Genomic DNA, 20184 nt, shown 5'->3' with positions numbered 1-20184 from the left:
GAGCCCCGCCCCTTCGCCGCCAGCCCCGCCTCCCCTCAGCAGGCCCCGCCCCTCCCCTTTCAGTCAGGCTCCGCTCCTTCCCCCACCAGACCGCGCCTGTTCCTCTGCCGCGCCTTTTGGGCGGGCCCCTTCCCTCCCCGATAGTCCCCGCCTACCCAAGCCAGACCCCGCCCCTCCCCGGCGGACCCTGCCCCTTGGGTTTCGGCATTCCCTCAGGAAGGCTCCCGCTGTCTGCGTGGGTCTGGGCGCGGCGCGGGCCGGGCATGCGCAGAGCGCGAGGGCGCGGTTGCCGTGGCAGCGCCGGTCGAGGGGAGGGCGACTGGCGGGCTGAGGCGGCGGCGGGGACACCGAGAGCCCGCGGCCAGCCGGAGGCGGCGCCGGGCAGGCCTGAGCGGCGGGGCGCGGCGCCCGGCCCGTGGGGATGCGGGACCGGCTGCCGGACCTGACGGCGGTGAGCCGCGGGCGGGCGAGCTGGAGTGTAGCGGTTCGGGCCGGGAGCCCTGGGGGCGCGAGGATGGGCGGGGGCGGGGAGGTGCAGGAGTGGGCTGGGGGCTCAGGGTGCGGGGTCACAGGGTGAGCGGGGAAGGGGAGTCCAGGTCCCGGCGCTCAGGCCTGGCGGGGCGGCCTCTGTGCGGGGTTGGAGGGGGCGCACGGTTTCCCCAGCCCGCAGCACCACCGTCCCACTATCTCCCTAACGCCCCGAAGGCACTCTTCTGCCCTCGCTTCTGCACTGGGCGTTGGGACAGGGAATAGCTTTTGAGCTGGCATCTCGGGGCCCGGCGGGGCCTCGAACCTCTGAGCTGGGCTCTGCTGCTTCTTCAGGTGACTTCCTTCCCTAGAGGCGGTCCATTCCTTCGCCCGGTTTAAATCCTTGCAGAGCACTTATGACCAGAAATTATTTGTTGAATTATGGACTGTTCCATCCTAGTATGCGTCAGTTCCCTGAGAGCAGGGACTTGTTCCCTTGCTCCCTGTCTTATATCTGGGGTTTTGGGTGGGACCCCGCGCGCAGTAGGAGCTCAGTGGATAGGTGGGAACGGATGCATCTGATGCCACATGCCAGTGGGCGCCTTGCCGGACTGGATGCTGGAAGGGAGCGGTGAGGCAGGTACCGAGGGGCGCCTTTTGTTTCCCCTGTAAATAGTTTGCTTTGTGTTTGTTTACTCCCAGTAAACCCCGCTGATGGAGTACATAGGTGCTCAGCAAATTACCAATAACTTTACTAAGAGAACAGTGTTTTGTTCCCTTAGGAAATGGAGTCGTGTTTGATGCATTCCACAGACAATACTGTGAATGAGATGATGACATTGAAACGGTAGTGGTTTATAGAATGTAGAAGAGTTGAAACGTTTTAGGTGAACAGAATTAATTCTGACTTTTTTCTGGAAAAATACAAGTACTAAAATAGTGTCGAATGTTTGTATTTCATTTCCCAGTACTCTGAACAGCCTCAGAACAGAGCAAGGCCCACTGCACTAAAGCACCCATTGAATGTAATGAATTAACTCTCTCCTCGGCTTCTAGAATGGATCCAGCCCTGTCCCAGGCTTAGGAAGTAGAGAGAATAGTCCCTCAGATTCTGTTGGCCAGATGAGGAATCTTAGTTTAGAGAAGCAATGAATGATTGATTCTTCAGATTATGAAAATTAGGCTTTTACACTCTTACCCAGAAAGTTTCTTCATAGTGATTTTTCTTTGCTTCCCTTTTTATTAACGGTTAGATATTTTGATGTTTGTGTTTACAGGTTAGCAACATGTTAAACGGCAAATTGCTGTTCTGTTATCGCACTCAATGGAGTATCGTTCCTTGTTAGAAGCTCAGATATTTGTTAAGTGAAGAAATGAAGAATGCATTATGAAAGAATAGACAGATTTATGAATGTTGGAGAACAGTAGAAAATGTGTTAGTGGAATATGTGAGAAGCTTTTCTTGGCTTGTTTAGCAAAAAAAGCAAAAAACAAAGAAGGCAGTTCTTTATCACTCTTAAGTGTATGTGTATTTCAGCTCTTATGGCAACAGTGTTGGTAAGAACATGTTTTAATCTAGAATTCTAGAGGAAGAAGTGATCTTTTCTGATCCAGTACCATGTGCTGTAGATGAAGATTGAGCAGCTGTTTCTATGTCTGGAGTTGTTGAATCTTGGGCAGAAAATTTCTGAACCTCTCAAAACCTCAGTTTTCCTGTATGTATAATGAGGATAATAAGATTTTTTTTGTGTACTCTTATGGAAGAAGCACTGAATCATAGAATTATCTCCTGCGTGTGACACTCTGGGAGAGGGTGGGAGAGAGAAAAATGCTTTGTAATTACAAGTGCTATTAATATGTACTAGTTTTTAAAATGTTTTCAAGCAGTTATAAAAAGCAACCTTCTCCCTGGCATATTAACTCAAAATTGAATCTGACATACTTAAAGTTTAACTTTTAATATTTGAAAACTCATCTGAAAATTATCAGCTATCATAGCTAATTTTTTTTTTTTTCAGGAAATGTGTCTTTTCCAGGTAGCTCTTGGAGTAGTAAAATGACCTTTCACAACCATGTTTCTAAGTGGCTGGTGTTTTTTCCTAGGCAAACGTGAATATTTAATTTTACTAGTCAAAATGCCTGTGTTGTCCACATTGACAAAATGTTCTTGATGCCTTCTACAAGTTTCCTTTATTAGCTGTTAGTGATTCCTCTTGAGAAAAAGATTCCCACCGATAACTACTCGGAAAGGACTTAAAAGTTAGTTTGTCCAATACAGTTTGTCAAATACAGATTTAACTGCTTCTAAGCAAGAATTCTCTTTTTGAGCAGCCAGTTAGTTCATTTGGGTATAGAAAGTTTGAGTGACTTGCCCAAGATTTCCTAAACTCTAAATCCAGAAGGATGTTTCTGGTTTTTTAAAAAATAAAAGGACCATCCATACAGTAGATTCTGAGCACTGGATCTCTGTGAGGTTATGTGCTAAGTGCAGAGGGCACAGAAATGAACTGGGTGTGTGCTGTGAATGTGCATCACCGGGTAAGGAAGTGTGCAGAAGCAGAAGGAAATAGGTTTAGGAAGTAAGTCAAAGTGGGATTGCTGTCCTTCGAGATAATGACCCCAAATATATTTTGATTACCTTTTAAAAAAAGTTTGTGAATGCAAAAGACTGTATTTATGATAGTTAAAAACAGAAAAATTGCAAATTTCAGCTGTGGGAATTTGCAGAGTAATAGACGTAAATACACATACTTAGATGGTATTCATTAGTAGACATATGAGAAAATTACATTTTTTAAGGAAAATTATATTGAAATGTAGTTGATTTACAATGTTCTATTTCTGCTGGACAAAGTGATTCAGTTATATATATATATTTTTTTTTCATAATCTTTTCTATTAGGGTTTTCACAGGTTATTGAATATAGTTCCCTGTCTATACAGTAGGACTTTGTTTATTGAGAAAATTACTATTTTTATTTTTATTTTTTATTTTTTGAAAATTACTATTTTTAATACTTGGGTTCATGGTGATGAATTGCACTTAAAATTTTTTAAAGGGCAAGAGAAGCTGCCTGCATATTTTTAAGGTTCTGTTTTGGCAGCTCAGATGGGGACACAGAGTGCAGATTGTTACGTGGTAAAGATTCAGGTTCCAACTTAGAAAGTAAAAACAGTTTTTTCTAAGTATGTCACTGAAATTTAAAACACTGAGGATTTCATAATACATGTGTACTTTAATATATGAATTGTCTATAATATTTGAATATGTTGAGGATTTCATGATTTACTGACTCCTGTGTCATTCTACAGACAGTTGGGATCTTTGCAACCCAGATCTATAGTTTCTCTCTGTATAGGCAAGATGGATTGCATTTCCTCCTCCAGGGAATCTTCCCAACCCCAGGGATCGAACCCGTGTCGATCTGCATTGGCAGGCAGATTCTTGACCACTGCGCCTCCTGGGAAGCCCTTGATATTTCTCTGGGAACCACAATAAATACTGTTTGTATACAAAATAAAAAAGCAAAGTCTCTACATTTCCACAGGTTAATTACTTGTTTTTAATTTCAAGTCTGTTCATTCTGAATATAAGGGATGGAGAACCAAGAGAGAACCAGCACCTCACTCTGGCAGGTCCCCTGGCCCAGTCCGCTGTTCCCACGTGCCCTCCTCTCTGGGTCTTCGTGAGCTACTCACTTTGTATGTCTCTTGCCCCCTCCCCTTTTCTGGCCCCACGTTTTCTTTTGGCCTCAGTGCAAGCACTGCTACCAGGAAGTCTTCCCTCTTGTGTCCCCAGCGATCTCCCGTCTCTGCCCATCTGAACACACACGTGGTCCTGTTTTCTGCGCTCTCCCGCAGACTCTGCGCCCTTCCAGGGCAGATGGGTGCTGTCAGGTTTGCTCTGAGGGCTCAGGACTCTGCATGGAGCACCTGCTAGGTGTGGTTTGAGTGCGTTTGCTTCTGAGCACGCCCATGGTTAGTTAGGAAAATGCAGATGACAATGGACTGTTGTCTTCAGGCTCTTTGGGTTGCAAGGGACAGAAACCCCTTCGCAAAAACAGAAAAGGGAGACTGATGCAATGGTAGAATGGGGCTTCAGACTCAACAGCGCGATGTGCTGTCAGACCTCACGAGGGGATGGAACCAGGGGCTAGCGAGCAACCAAGACTGCCTCTGTCTCCAGTCCTTCCCACTGTGCTGCTTCGTGCTGTGTGTGTCTGCGTCTTTGTTTCCTGGTTTCCCTGTCCTTCTGTATGTGCTTTCTCTCCTCTCCACCACCACCTCCATCTCATCTCTCTGCCCTTCATTCATTCCTTTAGCTGGTCTCAACTGAGTGGCTGCTACGTGCCAGGCACTGTTTCAGGCGTAAGTTGCAGCAAGACCCTTGAAGTCCTTGCTCCCCTGAAATGTGTCCTGGGGGGAGGGGACAAGGAACAGTTAAGTCAGTGAGCAGTAACTGCTGGGGAGCATATAAAACGGTGAGTGGGTATGGGTTGGCTGCTTTGGGCTGGGTGATCAGGGGTCTTCATCAGGGAGGTCTCTGAGCTGAGATGTGATGAGAAGGAGGAGCCAGCTGGGTATAAGCTGGGCAGTGGGCACGGCCAGCCAAGGCTCTGCTCTTAAGGACAGAAGGATGATGAGTTTGATAGTGGTGAGTGAAAATGAGAGATGAGGAAAAATCTTTAAACATACCTTTGAGAGGAAAAAACCAGAAGCATTTATGCAGTACAATGCTATTTATGTAAAGTGTAAGGACCTGTAGTATTTATAATAATATAATGGAGATAAACATGAAGTGAAAATGTAAAGCATGAAACAGTAGTGTTCTACCTAGGGCATAAAACTATAACTGATTATATAAAAATATGGGAAAGAAATGATACATCTGGCAACATGATTACCAACTGGCCAGCAGTCAGCTTTTACCTATTTTTAATTACAAGTATTCTTTTTTTTTTTTTTAACTGAAGTAATGTAATTTTGAAAAATCACCATATTCTAGCAATAAAGCTATTGCCAGCATTGGGCATATTTCAAGATAATTGTTTCCCCACAATTAGCATTTGCATGGAAGGCCCTAGTGTACATGTATATGGAGAATAACATGGAGAAAAATTCAGTATCTTATCCAACTTTGGATTCTTTTAGTTTGCAATAATTCAGCTTCTGAATTATCTCAACAGAGAGCATTCCAGTGACAGATAACTCATCTTTGTTAAATAGTTTCTAAACAGGGAAGCTCCTTACTATCTCTTCCTCACAATACTTTTCACAGAGAGAATTGTATTTTAATATAATGCTCCTTTTAAGGAGAATTCTTTTAAAATTTAACAGAAATGGAATGTTGATATTTGGGTGCTTATCTTGCACTTTGACACTTTGGAAATCAAGTTGGAGGCTATTCCCACTGCTCTTAGTGAATGCCACCAATCATTTTGTTATTTACGATAAGTACACTGTTATAAACAACAGCTGTTGTACAGAGGTTACACCATCTCAGCTGGAAAGATGGAACATGGGCTTCATGGACGTGGGGGGCAATTGTGTAGCTTAAATAGCATTGTTAGGTAGTCATTCTTTGTTTTTTTCAGTGAATGGAAAAGCTAAGATAGTATTACTGGGTCTATTTTCTCATGTCTAATAGTTTTGAGAATTCTAGATAGACCTAAGAAATATAAGTAGGAAATAGGCTTTACTCCAACATAAAATAAAAAGTTAAAAAAGAAAAAATATCTTCACAACTGATTTTATATGTTTTATCTGTTTATGACATAAGAATACCATGCCCTAATGAATAGAAATAATTTTAATAATCTCTAATCTGCAAAAATTGTGTTAAAATTTCACACAGTATCACTGTTTTGCTGATCTTTCTCTAAGGCACTGAAACATAATAGTAAAACCAGTAGCCAAAAAAAAAGGAAGGAAAAAAGACAGTAGAGGAAACAGATTCCAGTCATTGGCTGCCTCTTGGTCTGCAGGTAGAGAAATGAACGATTTACCAGTGAGTGAATGACTGTGAATAGAGATCACGTGTGGTGACATGTGGGTCTCAGCATCCAGGAAGAGTTGAGTTTTTTGGTGGTTGGTTGTTTATTCACTGCCTCCTGCAAGGAGAGTGGTCCATGTATAATGTAATGGTAAAAGGACTGACTTCCCTTAGGGAGAGTGTCATGTTGGACACCGTCTCCCCTGAGCCAGAAATAACTAAGTTTCTGTCCTGGAGCAGGTGGAGTAGGGAGCTTAGGTTCTCGGCTGTGTCACACGTGGCAGGCAGCCTGTGTGTGGGCTTTGCCACGAGATGGAGTAGTGTTGCCGGGCTCGGGGGCAGGGAGCGTGCAGGTGGAGTGAGACAGTCTGTGAACTGACCATTGTGGAACCCATGCAGTGGATTCATCGAGGGCTCCCTATATTATTCCTTCTACTTCTGTACATGTTTTGTCATTTTCCACAACAAAAAGTAAGACAGACACTGAGGCCTCTGAGAACCTCGAGTAGCTGTCAGAGGGGTGAGATGGGTGCCCTCTGCCCCAGGAAAGCCACAGTGGGGGCAGGTGGGTTGTCATCACTCATCCTCTGGGCCACAGGGGAATCCCAGCCCTGCTCAGCCACGTTCAAGTTCATTCTCTACCCTTCCCCCGTTCTTATTTGGTAAATTCATGGGGACTTAATTTAGTTCACTCCAGTGTCCGTGGCCCCTGAAATGTCCCCTTCCCGCATCTGTGAAAAGAAGTCAGCCATGGGGGGACAGTGACATGCAGGGTCATTCAAAGAGGACATGATTGTGAAGGCCAGGGAAGCTGCCCCGGGAGCTCAGAAGGGAGCCTGGGAGCCAGGCTGTGCCTGGAGGACCCATGTGAAATCCCCTCCTCCAGGAGGAGGTCCGTGGTGTGTGGTCAAGAGCGAGGGCCTCTGGAATCAGATGGATAAGGTGGTCTCAGCTCTGAGTGTCCAAGGCAGCCCCTCACCCCTCCTGCCTTAGCTGCTTGTCGCAGAGTTGGGGGAGCAGGTGTGGAAGGCATGTTAAGTTTCCTGGTGCTCCTGCCATTGGTGAGTCAGCACAGTTGTGGGTTTGTGAGGTTGAACCCTCCTGGTTCCCAGAGAGGCTTGAGGCTGTGAGCACGGTGCTCAGCTGTCCTGGGGTGTTCTGTGTGTGAAACGGGGGTGCTTGCCCCCCTCCAGTGGCTACTGGAGTGGGTAGCTATTCCCTTCTCCAGGGGATCTTCCCAAGGCTTCAGGTGGTGCTGGAGGACCAACACAACATCAAGTCCTCCTGCTGCCCCAGTGCCCTGGCCCGTGATGCCTGTTCAGTTCAGTCGCTCAGTCGTGCCCATTAGCAGCCCTCTTTCACTTCAAATGATGCGGGAGCCTGGAGAAGAGCTCTACGCCATTGGCGGGTTTGCCTGAACATCACTTTTATTGCAGTTAGCTGATTGCTGATCAGCCTTTAAGTGCTCTTTTGCTGGGAATTAAGAGCATGGACCTGAAATGATTTTAAAAGCCTTTGTTGGTGTGTGCACACCCTGTGAAAATCACGTGCCTTATGAAGCCCCGAGTGGGCAGTTTTCCTGCAGCCCCACCTTTGGAGGAGGAAACGGATGTCATCTTCACTTTAGAGACCAGGAGACAGACTAGGAGAAGTTGGTAGTGCCCAGCTGGTAAGCAGGTTAGAAGCCAGACGTGCGACTCCCAAGACAGTATTCTCTCTAGTTGAGACTGTCTGCTTGGGTCCAGAGCGGTGTCTTGGTTAGTTAGCACGGTTGGTTAAAGAAAGGATCGGGGTCGGCATGCTTCAGTCCTTGGTGTTTGTGTGTCCTTGGGCTCTCGTGACAGAAGACCACAGATGGGGTCACAGACATGCTGTCACGTCTGGCCCCGGAGGCCAAAGCCTGAAGTCAGGATGTCGCAGGGCAACGCTCCCCCAAACCTGGGGGGAGTCCTGCCTTGCTGCTCATGTCTTCCGGGAGTGGCGGCAGTCCTTGGCTCTCTTTGGCTCATAGACCCTTCACTACCCTCTCTGCCTTGCTCGCCACGTGGCCGCCTCCCCTGTGTCTCTGTCTCTTATAAGGACAGAGTCATGTGGGGTTAAGGGCCCATCCTGCTCCAGCATGACCTCATCTTAACTAATTACGTCTTCCCAGACCCTTTCTCCAAGTACGGGTCTTGGGGGTTTGCAACATTTATTTTTAGGGGGACAGTTCAACCCATGATACCTGCCCTGTTAGCAGAGCACAAATGAAACATTCTCAGTAGCAGCGCTGCCTAAGTGCGGGCATCTTCCTCCGTGACCGGAGTCACGTGAGAGCAGGGTGGTGGCTCAAAGTAAGGGCCCTGCTGGGGAAACCACTCCAGGCGGATGCCCTGGGGAGTCAGTGTAAACAGAAGCAATGGTGTGCAGAGAGCTCAGCCTACAGCCCTGAGAGGCGCCTGCTGACCCCCGCCTGCAGCTCAGTGAGCTTCTCCCAGAACCCTGTGGAGGTGGGTGTGCTTTTCCCTCGAGACCGCCCCATGGCTGTCCAGTGTGTGTGTCACTTGGTGATAAAATACTCTTTATGGCTCTCATAAAAACCCCGTGTCTGAGGGAGCTCATGCCTCTCTATCTTGGAGAAGCACATTTCTTCTTCCTTAGCCCTCGTAGATTGTCTTATCTGCACCCAGAAGCGGCCCCAGGGCAAGGGAGGTGCAGAAGCCTTCCATGGGGTGGCGAGAGATTCCTGTTGAAGTTTAGGCCAGATCGATTTGCCTCAGCGTGGGCCCTGGAAGCTGCAGAGGGAGGCTGCATTGTGTTTTCTTACCACATTTATTACATTTGGCAGATCTTTTGTAACTAAATTTAGTGGAATTTTGTTTCCACATCATTCCTGGTTGCAGATCTGTAAAGCTACACTTAAGACTTTTAGTGCTTAATGACTCTGATTTTCCTGAGGGTCCAGAATTCCTGAAATCTGTGGCTGCCTCAGCTTTCGCAGTTAGAGCTGAACTGGCCGCCCAGCGCGCCTGCAGGGAGATGGTTCCAAACAGTTCCCTCCTCTGTATGCTGCCAGGCGTCTTTCCTTTCTCCTTTCGAATCCACAGCTCTCACTGGTAGATCCTGTGGCACATGTCCTTGATAAATATTGTGTGACTCGGATGCCAGGTCCTGGGGTCTGACATTGTCTCCTCTCCCCTGTAGCTGTAGACAGAGGTTGCTTTCTTCCCAATATAGTAAGTTCCCTACATACAAACGAGTTCCATTCTGAGAGCATGTTCACAAGTCTGGTTTGTTTGTAAGTCCAACAAAGTTAGCTTAGGTACCCAACTAACACAATCAGCTGTATAGTACTGTAGCGTGAAGTGAAGTGAAAGCCACTTAGTCGGGTCCGACTCTTGGCGACCCCATGGACTATGCAGTCCATGGAATTCTGCAGGCCAGAATACTGGAGTGGCTAACCATTCCCTTCTCCAGGGGATCTTCCCAACCCAGGGATCGAACCCAGGTCTCCCTCATTGCAGGCAGATTCTTTATCAACTGAGCCACAAGGGAAGCCCTGCACACAAATAATACATAAAAAACAAACATAGAAAATTAAACATTTAAAATCTTACAGTACCTTGAGAAGTATAGTAGTGTAGTACAACAGCTGGCGAACAGGGCTGGCATCGAGTGAACAGACAAGAAGAGTTACTGACTGGAGTGGGGAGTGGAGGTGGGAGATGGCAGAGCTGAAGGATCGTCAACGATAGGAGACGGAGGGCAAGCTGCAATTTCACTCACGCCTGACGCTGACGACACTGGTTCCTTGCTGGCTTCAATTCTATCTTCCCTCTCGGAAAAACAGTCCAGTGATGTCTGGGTAGTAGTTCTTTTTTTCTCATCATACCAGTTACCAACTACATCGTCACTGCTTTTGCATTTGCTTCCAGACATCCTGGGCTTGAAATAAAACTGCATTACTATACAGTAAAGTATACAAAAGCACAACTGCTTGTAGAGGATGTACACGTGACAGTGTACACCAGGCATGCAAACTTACGTGATTGGACATGGGAGTGCACGTTCATGTCTTTGAAAGCTTGCAACTTGAAGGTTCGTGTGTAGGGGACTTACTGCAAAGACTTTTCACTGTTTCATTCTTTTGCCTCCCTTGAGGGGTGGGTTAGGGTTACAGTGTGATGAGGTTCTGGATGTTCTAGGGTAGTCTCAAGTCATGGAATGCCCCACTCTCGTCCCACTCAGCCAGAGACCCAGCCCTCCAGGCGGTCCTGATGTCCCTCAAGTGTGAGAACCCCTGGTCTAGAACATCTCTTCAATGTTATTTTAAACTGACGGCACTTGATTTGTAAAGTACAGTGTCATCCTGGCCTTTCCAGTGGTGGGTTGCTTTCTTCCTCAGTGTTCCTTTGTTGTTCATTTGCGAAGTTGTGTCCAACTCTGTAATCCCCTGGACTACAGCACGCCAGGTTTCTCTGTCCTTCACTGTCTCCCAGAGTTTGCTCAAACTCCATTGAGTTGGTGATGCCATCCAACCATCTCATCCTCTGTTGTCCCCTTCTCCTTCTGCCCTCAATTTTTCCTAGCATCAGGGTCTTTTCCAATGAGCTGGCTCTTCATATCAGGTGGCCAAAGTATTGGAACTTCAGCTTCAGCATCAGTCCTTCCAAAGAATATTCTGGGTTGATTTCCTTTAGGATTGACTGGTTTGATCTCCTTGCTGTCCAAGGGACTCTCAAGAGTCTCCTCCAGTTCCACAGTTCACTCAGGTCTTCTTCACTGAGTCTGTCTTTAGTAAAATGTTTATTGATTATACGAGTGTGGCCATAACTGGGAATTACTTACTTAGAGAAAAATGATAAACACTGGCTAACATATGTGAAAGTTCTTTGAAAATTATTACCTAATCCAGAAAAGTTGGGCCCAAAAGTCTGGAAAAGAAGGTTACAGAGGATGAGATGGCTGAAAGACGTCACCGATTCTGTGGACCTGAACTTGGGCAAATTCTGGGAGATGGTAGGGACAGAGAAGCCTGGCGTGCTGCAGTCCATGGGGTTGCAAAGGGTCGGACACGACTGAGCGACTAAGCAACATCAACTAGAAAAACTGACTAGTGGTGTCAGTATTTTTAATCCTTATAGACAGTGTGCAATGTAAGCAGATTCACTTGTGGAAGATAAACCTGGCCTGTGTCACATGGACGTACTCAGTGAGAATGAATGATCGATCCTCTGGCGCTCAGTTCTCGGAGATCTAGCTGTTGATTCCCCCTGACGTGGCTGCTTCTCCTGGCTGATTGGCTGTGTGCGCCGGCCCTGACTGGCCTGGTGGATGTCACAGCCTTGGTGGGTGGCGGGCTTCTTAGGCTTTGGTGCTCTTAGTGAGCTGAGATCATGTAGGTACCCAGCTGCCCTTGTCTTTCAGTTCACTGTTGGTGCCTCTGTGAAAACTTTTAAAACCAGAATTTTACATTTCATATTTTTCCATTTCAGTGTAGGAAAAATGATGATGGGGACACAACTGTTGTTGTTGAAAAGGACCATTTTATGGATGATTTCTTCCATCAGGTAAGAGTTGTTTTGTGAAAGCCAGTCTGTCATTTTTCTTTAAACATAATTAAATTAATGTAACTGTGCATTTGTCATATTTGAAATAATACCCAAACTAAATATTTTAAAAAATTGACGTTTGAATGACAAAAAGTGCTGTAGACTTTTTAGTGCTTTTAGCACATTTGTTGCTGTTGAGCCCTTCTTCCTGGTGACTGACTTGGGGCAGGGGGGAGGGTGGGTGAGAACGGTGACTGGGGGCCGAGGGCCTCTGAGGAGACTGAAGCCCACGGGCTGGGGGTGGCCAGCAAGGTGGGCCTGCTGCCCACGGGCTTGTGCTGGGAGAAGGGACCTCCTCCAAGCACAGGGTCCTGCGGGGAGGCCCTGCCACACCCGTGGCCAGCGGGGTCCTCCAGATGAAGGGAGCCTGGGACCTGGGAGTGGAGGGCCTGGTGGCGGTGATGTCCCTCAGCTGGCAGTCAGGCGTGCACAGTGCACACGGCGAGGCCTCTCCCGTCTTCTCCTGTTGAGTGCCAGTGAGCCCCGTGTATCAGAGGGCTCGCTCATACTGTGCATTTTCTAAAATCTTTGATTAAATTTTAAATTCTTCTGAGAAGTTTCCCATATATCAAAGCATGAGTCTCTAGGTCATATGGGACTTTGCTCACTCCTGAGAGATCTTATCCTTGAGCAAAGATATGATTGTGGCAACTCTGCTCTGCCTTGGTGAGCCTGGCCTTTCTCTGGACTGTCCGTACAGGGGCGAAGCCTCTGGACCCGTGCCCTTGGGTCTTCCCTCGAACCTGTCTGTCTCCCAGACTTCCCCCTAAGGCCTTTCCCTCTCCTTCGCAACTCCCCAGTGTTTTTTTCTAGAATTTAAACATGACAGCATGTTTAAATTCTTAACCCTAAGTCATAGTTGATCAAATTTTGCATAATTTCAAATTTTTGAAATCGAGTCTGAGAACAGATATTTTGACTTTGTTAAGCATTAAGAAAAGAAACATGGTCAGTATAACTTTTTAACAATGGAAACTTCATTTGCAAGGACTTGTTTTGATTATGCTGAATCGAGTCTGAGTTTGAGTTGATTCTTAAATCTGTTGGCAGTGTAAACTGGAAGATACATGGATCAATACATGCATTTGAAAATATGTAATATGTTAATTAAAAATGTATTACAAGTTACCAACTTTCCAGCCAGAATTTATTGAATACGTAGTTCATTGGGTTTCAAATATATTTATGTTAGTTCCTAGTCTTTTCTAGTTGAGAAAAACATGAAATTAAATCATTATCTATAGGAGCTTACTTTACTGGAGTTAAGTTACTGGATTTCTGGATTTCACTTTGCAAACAAGATGCTTTTCATCCTGATTAGTTTACCTGCCCACTTTGTAAAATCATTATTTCTCTGATTTTACCCCTTTTACCTAGATGCTTAGTTCTTCCATATCAGTTCTCCAGAAAAACCCATATTTTTTATTTTAAGAATATTTTAGCAGTAAATGATGTATTTCATAGAAGAATTATAATCTCTGTGTCATTAAGCTGTACTTAGCACTAATCCATTTTGGCTGCAGGTGTTAGAGACGCATACAAAAATGGGTGAGTGGTGTGAGGGAGGTTTGAGAGCCATCGATTCTAACTTAAGTTCCAGTTTCATTTGTTAAATAGTTGACTTATTTTGCAGTTGACTTCTGTGAAATGACTTTTTTTTTGGCTGTGCCATGCTGCGTGTGGGATCTTAGTTCCCCAACTAGGGACTGAACCTGTGTGCACTGCAGTGGAAGCCTGAGGTCTTAACCACTGGACCACCAGGGACATCCTGAAATGACTTCTGAAACAAATAGAGAAGCAAATGATGTTTGTTAATACAAGCTCTTTCTTTAGAAAATGACATTTAGGTCTTAAGTATCACATAGAATATTGCAAAAGATAGGAATTTTGCACATGTCCAGTGTTGGTTGAAACTAAAATAATGCTGTAATAGGCGGCCAGGAGATCCCCTTTTTGTGAATTTGTGGCTGTCCGAGAGAGCCCATGTGGTGTAATTCATAGGCGTAAACGGGCCTGGCGCCACCGTGAGGATGGCACTTCCCTCCTGGTACCGAGTTGGTGGCTCAGCAGTTTCCTTTTCTTTTTGGGTCACACTGGTGCTTCTGCTGCACAGATAATGTTGGTGTGTGTAGAACTTTCCAAGAGGCAAAGGAGTATCTTTTCTACTTTGTGACAGATGCATCTCACTGACTTTACTTCAGAAATGGTGCTTTAAAGATGGCTAACTGAAATGTAAATCTGTGCACTATACCCACAAAATCATTTGTGCTTAAGCCTGTGTGATAAAGTAACAAAAATTTAAAAAGGTTCTGTTGTAATTTTTTGTGTGGTTTTTACCTGATTAATAAAATTAAATTATAAGTATGTGAAGTTCTGTAGAAATCATGTATAGATGGAAATAACACTCAGGACTAATGAAATAGCCGTTCACTGCTCTATGAAAGCAGAATTCTGTGTCAGACTGTCCTCTAATACGCCACTTTTCAAAATGTGCTGTGGGGCTTGGACCCAGTGTCCCTGGGATCCCTGAGACCCTTCCAAGGAGTTCGTGTGGCTGAAACCATTTTCATTACAATACGAAGATGTTCACCTGTTTCCTCTCCCTCTGTCATGAATGACCATGGGGGTGGGGGCAGTTTTCAGAGGCCACATCACAACAGACTGAACACAGAAACAGGCATCAGAATCAAGGCGCCTTCCGTTAAGCTAGAAGCTAGATTTGCAGAGAAATGTAAATCACTGCTCTTACTGTCACTGATTTTGGGGGAAAATACTGCCTTTTTTCCATAAAAATACGTTATTTATGTTAACATGTATTTTTAGTGTCCTGCTGCTGCAGTAACAAATTGCCAGGAATACAGTAGTTTTAACAGAGCATGTATTTATCGTCTCACAGTTCCAGAGGTCAGAAGTCTGGAACGAGCTGGGGCACACGTCAGGGTGCTTGCAGGGTCGTGTCCTCCTATAGGCTCGAGGGAATATCTGCGTTCTTGCTGTTCCAGCTTCTGGAGCCTCCTCCATCCTTGGCTCGTGGCCCGTTCCTCCATCTAAAGCACATCTCTGCTTGTTTCTAAATTTGATCCCGTGGCTTCCGTTTTATGAGGACTCTTGTGGTTATTTTGGATATTCAGATAATCCAGGATAATCGCCTGTCTCAAGCCTTAACTAACCACACCTGCCAAGTGCCTTTCGCCCTGTAAGGTCACGTGCAGGGGATTAAGATGTGGACGCCCAGCACAGCATGCCGTGGGTTTATGATGACTGTAGTAAGAGAACTCACACGTGTTAAAGGTGTGTCTCCTGTGGCACTTAGATCGGAAGGAGCTGCAGCCTACATGAGCCAAAGCAGACACCTCTCCCCTCCACACAGAGGCGCGTCCCCATTGCTCAGAAATCAGGATGACGAGAGAGGACGCACTCCTAGGAGAGGCCTCGCCCCACCCCCATCTTCATCTGCTTGTCTTCTCACCTCTCACCTCGAGAGGGGTCCTTTTTTAAGTTTCTTTTTGAGACGTCCCAGCGTTTCTTCCTGTAAATGTTAACATCTGCCCATTAATCTGTTTGTTTTGGCTTTATTCATCATTGTTAACACGTATATACAGTATTCTGCAACTCGAAGGTATTTTTTCCCCCTGTGATTTTAACTGGGTAATATATGTAATATATCCTGAGTATCTTTTTATGCCTTTTGTTATAGTTCCATAATGTAACCTTACAAGCCTCCTTTTGCTGGGCTTTAGGATTTTCCTTGGAGAAGTCAATGGCAACCCACTCTAGTACTCTTGCCTGGAAAATTCCATGGACAGAGGAGCCTGGTGGGTTGCAGTCCATGGGGTCGCTAAGAGTTGGGCACAACTGAGCTACTTCACTTTCAGTTTTCACTTCCATGCATTGGAGAAGGACATGGCAACCCGCTCCAGTGTTCTTGCCTGGAGAATCCCAGGGATGGGGGAGCCTGGTGGGCTGCCGTCTATGGGGTTGCACAGAGTCGGACACGACTGAAGCGACTTAGCAGCAGCAGCAGCAGCAGGATTTTCTTAATTTTTTTTTTAAAAGAAAGATATATATATATATATATTATATGACCATTTTTAAAGTCTTTATTGAATTTGTTACAATATCATTTCTGTTTTATGTTTCGGTTTTTTGGCCATGAGGCATGTGGGGTCTTAGCTCCCTGACCAGGGATCGAAATACTTTCTTCATTGGAAGGGGGAGTCTTAACCACTGCACTGCCAGGGAAGTCTCCCTGAGGTTTTAGGTATAGAAATTGTGCTTAGTTTCCTGGGGCTACACACATTTCGTGGCTTGAAACAGCGCAGATTTATCCTCCTTAGTTCTGAAGGCAAGAAGTCCACCCTGGTTCCACTGGGATGAACCGTGGTGTCAGCAGGATCGCACGCGCTCCTGGGAGGCTCCCTGGAGAACCTGCCTCTCCCGAGCTGTGTCCCCGTCCCCCACCCCCCCGCCCCCCACCTTCTTCCAGGCCAGCAGCCCAGCATCTTGCTTCACTGGGTCGCGTGGCCTTCTTCTGTAGCCACATCGTCCTCTGTTCCCCCTTACAAGTACACTTGAGATGATGTTGGGGGTCCACCTGGAGGATCCAGGATCGTCCATCTCCCCATCTCAGGATCCTTTGTTTAGGTCACATCTGCACTTTCTTTTGCCATATAAGGTAACCATCAGAGGTCACAGGGGTTAGGGCCTGGACATTTTGGGGGGACAGTATTCATGCTGCCACCCTTGTTAAGAATCCATCCGGACAAATCTTTCTAATGAGTACATTACATTTTGAAGCAAGTGTTGAATACTTCAGATAATCAGAGGCAAAAAATAATGACTAAGAAGGCTTGGTCTTACCAGCTGTCCATGCCTCCCCACATGAGAATGTTATCGCTGGCCTGGCCTACCGAGTGAGTTCCCTTCTTGACCGCACAGAGAACTGGTGCTTCTATAACACAGAGAGCAGGTGCTTCTATAACAGCTGCCACTGTCTGTGCTAATACTGGGTCGTGATTGTAAAACTTCTTATAGCCAACTAGGTTTTCCTGGGGATTGATGCTGCCTTATTTCCCTTTATTTTGAAACTTCTTAATTTTATATATTTTACTTTTTAAAATATTTTATTCTATATGTATACATATAGGAGTATAGATGATTAACAATGTTGTGCTTGTTTTAGGTGGACAGCAAAGTGACTCAGCCATATACATACATATATCATTTCCCTTTATTTTTTTTAAGTTGAGTGGGGAAAGGTTATTTCTTTATGTGGTACTTATTCACTTATTTCCCTCTTTTATCCTTCCCTCTTTAGATAATGAAAAGCAAATCTGAATTTGCCACAGTGGTGATGACTTTTTCTCTCTCTCCTAGGTCGAGGAGATCAGAAACAGTATAGCGAAAATAGCTCAGTATGTCGAAGAAGTGAAGAAAAACCACAGCATCATTCTTTCTGCACCAAACCCAGAAGGAAGTAAGTTGTTGGTTTTAAAAAGAAGTGTCTGTCTGTCTGATCTGCCTGTCTTGCTGTCCATAACACAGCCTCAGCCCAGAAACTGTGAGCTTAAGCTGGAAGCCTGTAAAAAGTGCTGGAGGCTGGCAGCCCACCCTCTCCATTCTCATGTCTGGTCTGGGTAAGCCAAGGCCTCGATGTGGTTTTTTTTTTACAGCTTCCATGGGATCTGCTCTTCAGCCTGGGTGAGGACAACTGATGCATGACAGCCATGAGAATACACGGACATGACTTTGCAGGACTTTGGGGCCACATCAGTGATTGATGGGGTCTTCAGTTCAGTTCAGTTCAGTCGCTCAGTCATGTCTGACTCTTTGCGACCCCATGAATCGCAGCACGCCAGGCCTCCCTGTCCATCACCAACTCCCTGAGTTTACCCAAACTCATGTCCATCGAGTCATTGATGCCATCCAGCCATCTCATCCTCTTTTGTCCCCTTCTCCTCCTGCCCCCAATCCCTCCCAGCATCAGGGTCTTTTCCATTGAGTCAGCTCTGCACATGAGATGGCCATAGTATTGGAGTTTCAGTTTCAGCATCAGTCCTTCTAATGAACACCAAGGACTGATCTTTAGAATGGACTGGTTGGATCTCCTTGCAGTCCAAGGGACTCTCAAGAGGCTTCTCCAACACCACAGTTCAAAAGCATCAATTCTTCAGCACTCAGCTTTCTTCACAGTCCAACTCTCACATCCATACATGACCACTGGAAAAACCATAGCCTTGACTAGACAGACCTTTGTTGGCAAAGTAATGTCTCTGCTTTTGAATATGCTATCTAGGTTGGTCATAACTTTCCTTCCAAGGAGTAAGCATCTTTTAATTTTATGGCTGCAATCACCATCTGCAGTGATTTTGGAGCCCAGAAAAATAAAGTCTGACATTGTTTCCACTGTTTCCCCATCTATTTCCCATGAAGTGATGGGACCAGGTGCAATGATCTTAGTTTTCTGAATGTTGATCTTTAAGCCAACTTTTTCACTCTCCTCTTTCACTTTCATCAAGAGAGTTTTTAGTTCCTCTTCACTTTCTGCCATAAGGGTGGTGTCATCTGCATATCTCAGGTTATTGATATTTCTCCCAGCAATCTTGATTTCAGCTTGTGCTTCTTCCAGCCCAGCGTTTCTCATGATGTACTCTGCATAGAAGTTAAATAAGCAGGGTGACAATATACAGCCTTGACGTACTCCTTTTCCTATTTGGAACCAGTCTGTTGTTCCATGTCCAGTTCTAACTGTTGCTTCCTGACCTGCATACAGGTTTCTCAAGAGGCAGGTCAGGTGGTCTGGTATTCCCATCTCCTTCAGACTTTTCCACAGTTTATAGAGATCCACACAGTCAAAGGCTTTGGCATAGTCAATAAAGCAGAAATAGATGTTTTTCTGGAACTCTCTTGCTTTTTCGGTGATCCAGCAGATGTTGGCTATTTGATCTCTGGTTCCTCTGCCTTTTCTAAAAGGTTCACGTGTTGCTGAAGCCTTGCTTGGAGAATTTTGAGCATTACTTTACTAGCGTGTGAGATGAGTCGAGCCGTGCTATGTTCACAGCTAAACAGTAGTGATAGAATTTTGTGTTTAGATGAAAGTTAACGAGAGGTTGATCTGGAAAACAATAGAGCAGGATGGAGCAGTTTTAAAGATGAAAACAGGTAGTTTTACGTCTTTAGCAAAGGCTTTTGTGTGGAGTGTACTGTTCTCAGTGTCTGTGGAGGGCAGCATGTGAACAAGTGATTTAAAATGAACTGAACATCACAGTGTTGGCAGTTTTAAGGAAGTATTTCCTTGAGCTGCAGTGATAAATTTTGAAAACTTTAAAAGGTAAATAGATCTGGATAAGCCAGAAGACTGCTAATTGGAATCCATATGTCTTTTGGGGGAATAACTGATACCTTTACCATATTGAGTCTTTTAATCCTTGGAAATGGTTCATCCCTCTGCTTACATCTTCTTGCTTGCTCCCAGTGATGTATGTAGGGCTCTGTGTAGAGGTCTCACACACCTTTTATGGCAGTCGATGCTTTTGATCTTGATGTGAATAGTATCTGCTGTAAATTTTGTTTTCTACTTGTTTCCATATATAGAAACACAGTAGGTTTTGTATGTTGAGCTTTTATCTCACTCTCTGGCCCAGTTAATTATTTTTAATAATTTCTCTGTGGATCCCTTTGGATTGTCTCTGTAGCCAGTCATGTTATCTGTGAATAATGACAGTTGTGCCTCCGCTCTTAGGCTTTTTATTTTCAGTTGACTTTTTTTACTGACCTTCTATACAGCATTGAATGGAAGTGGTGATGGGAACATGTTATTCTCAGTCTCAGAGGAAAGTTGAAAGCAACTTTGTTAGAAGGTTATTTGATGTGGCCTCACTTTTAAAAAATAACTTGATTTTAAATTGAAAAAGAACTCTTTTACTCATTTTGGAGATTATGTGTGTCTTGTAAAATAATGCTTTGCATGTCTGCAGATGCCTTGTCTCATGATTTAGAAAAATGTTTCCCAGAAGCTTGACTCTCAGCAGCTATTGTATTAAACGGGAGTTCTGTGGCCAGATACATTTGGGGTCATCTTTACAGCACATCCCCACTTGGATGATTTCAGTGTACTTAGAGCAATAAAGGCCC

The 20184-nt window shown here is 45.3% G+C and overlaps 1 protein-coding gene across 4 annotated transcripts in view; it reads left to right on the top strand.

Annotated features, from left to right (window-relative positions):
* Window positions 1-222: 222 nt before the first annotated feature.
* STX2 (syntaxin 2) overlaps window positions 223-20184 on the top strand; it is a 66798-nt gene continuing 46836 nt past the window's right edge. For 2 of the 4 annotated variants that reach the window (XM_006054502.3, XM_006054501.3), the window contains exons 1-3: window positions 235-451; window positions 11935-12009; window positions 17428-17527. In XM_006054502.3, coding sequence (XP_006054564.1) covers window positions 422-451; window positions 11935-12009; window positions 17428-17527 — 205 coding nt within the window. In that variant the 5' untranslated portion in view covers window positions 235-421. Of the gene's footprint in view, window positions 452-11934; window positions 12010-17427; window positions 17528-20184 lie in introns of all 4 variants that reach the window. The other 2 variants (XM_006054503.4, XM_006054500.4) reach the window with 2 other exon arrangements.

The sequence above is a fragment of the Bubalus bubalis genome, chromosome 17, assembly GCF_019923935.1.
Source record: "Bubalus bubalis isolate 160015118507 breed Murrah chromosome 17, NDDB_SH_1, whole genome shotgun sequence".
NCBI classification, from domain to species: Eukaryota; Metazoa; Chordata; class Mammalia; order Artiodactyla; family Bovidae; genus Bubalus; species Bubalus bubalis.
This window is presented reverse-complemented; position numbering and strand designations above follow the sequence as displayed.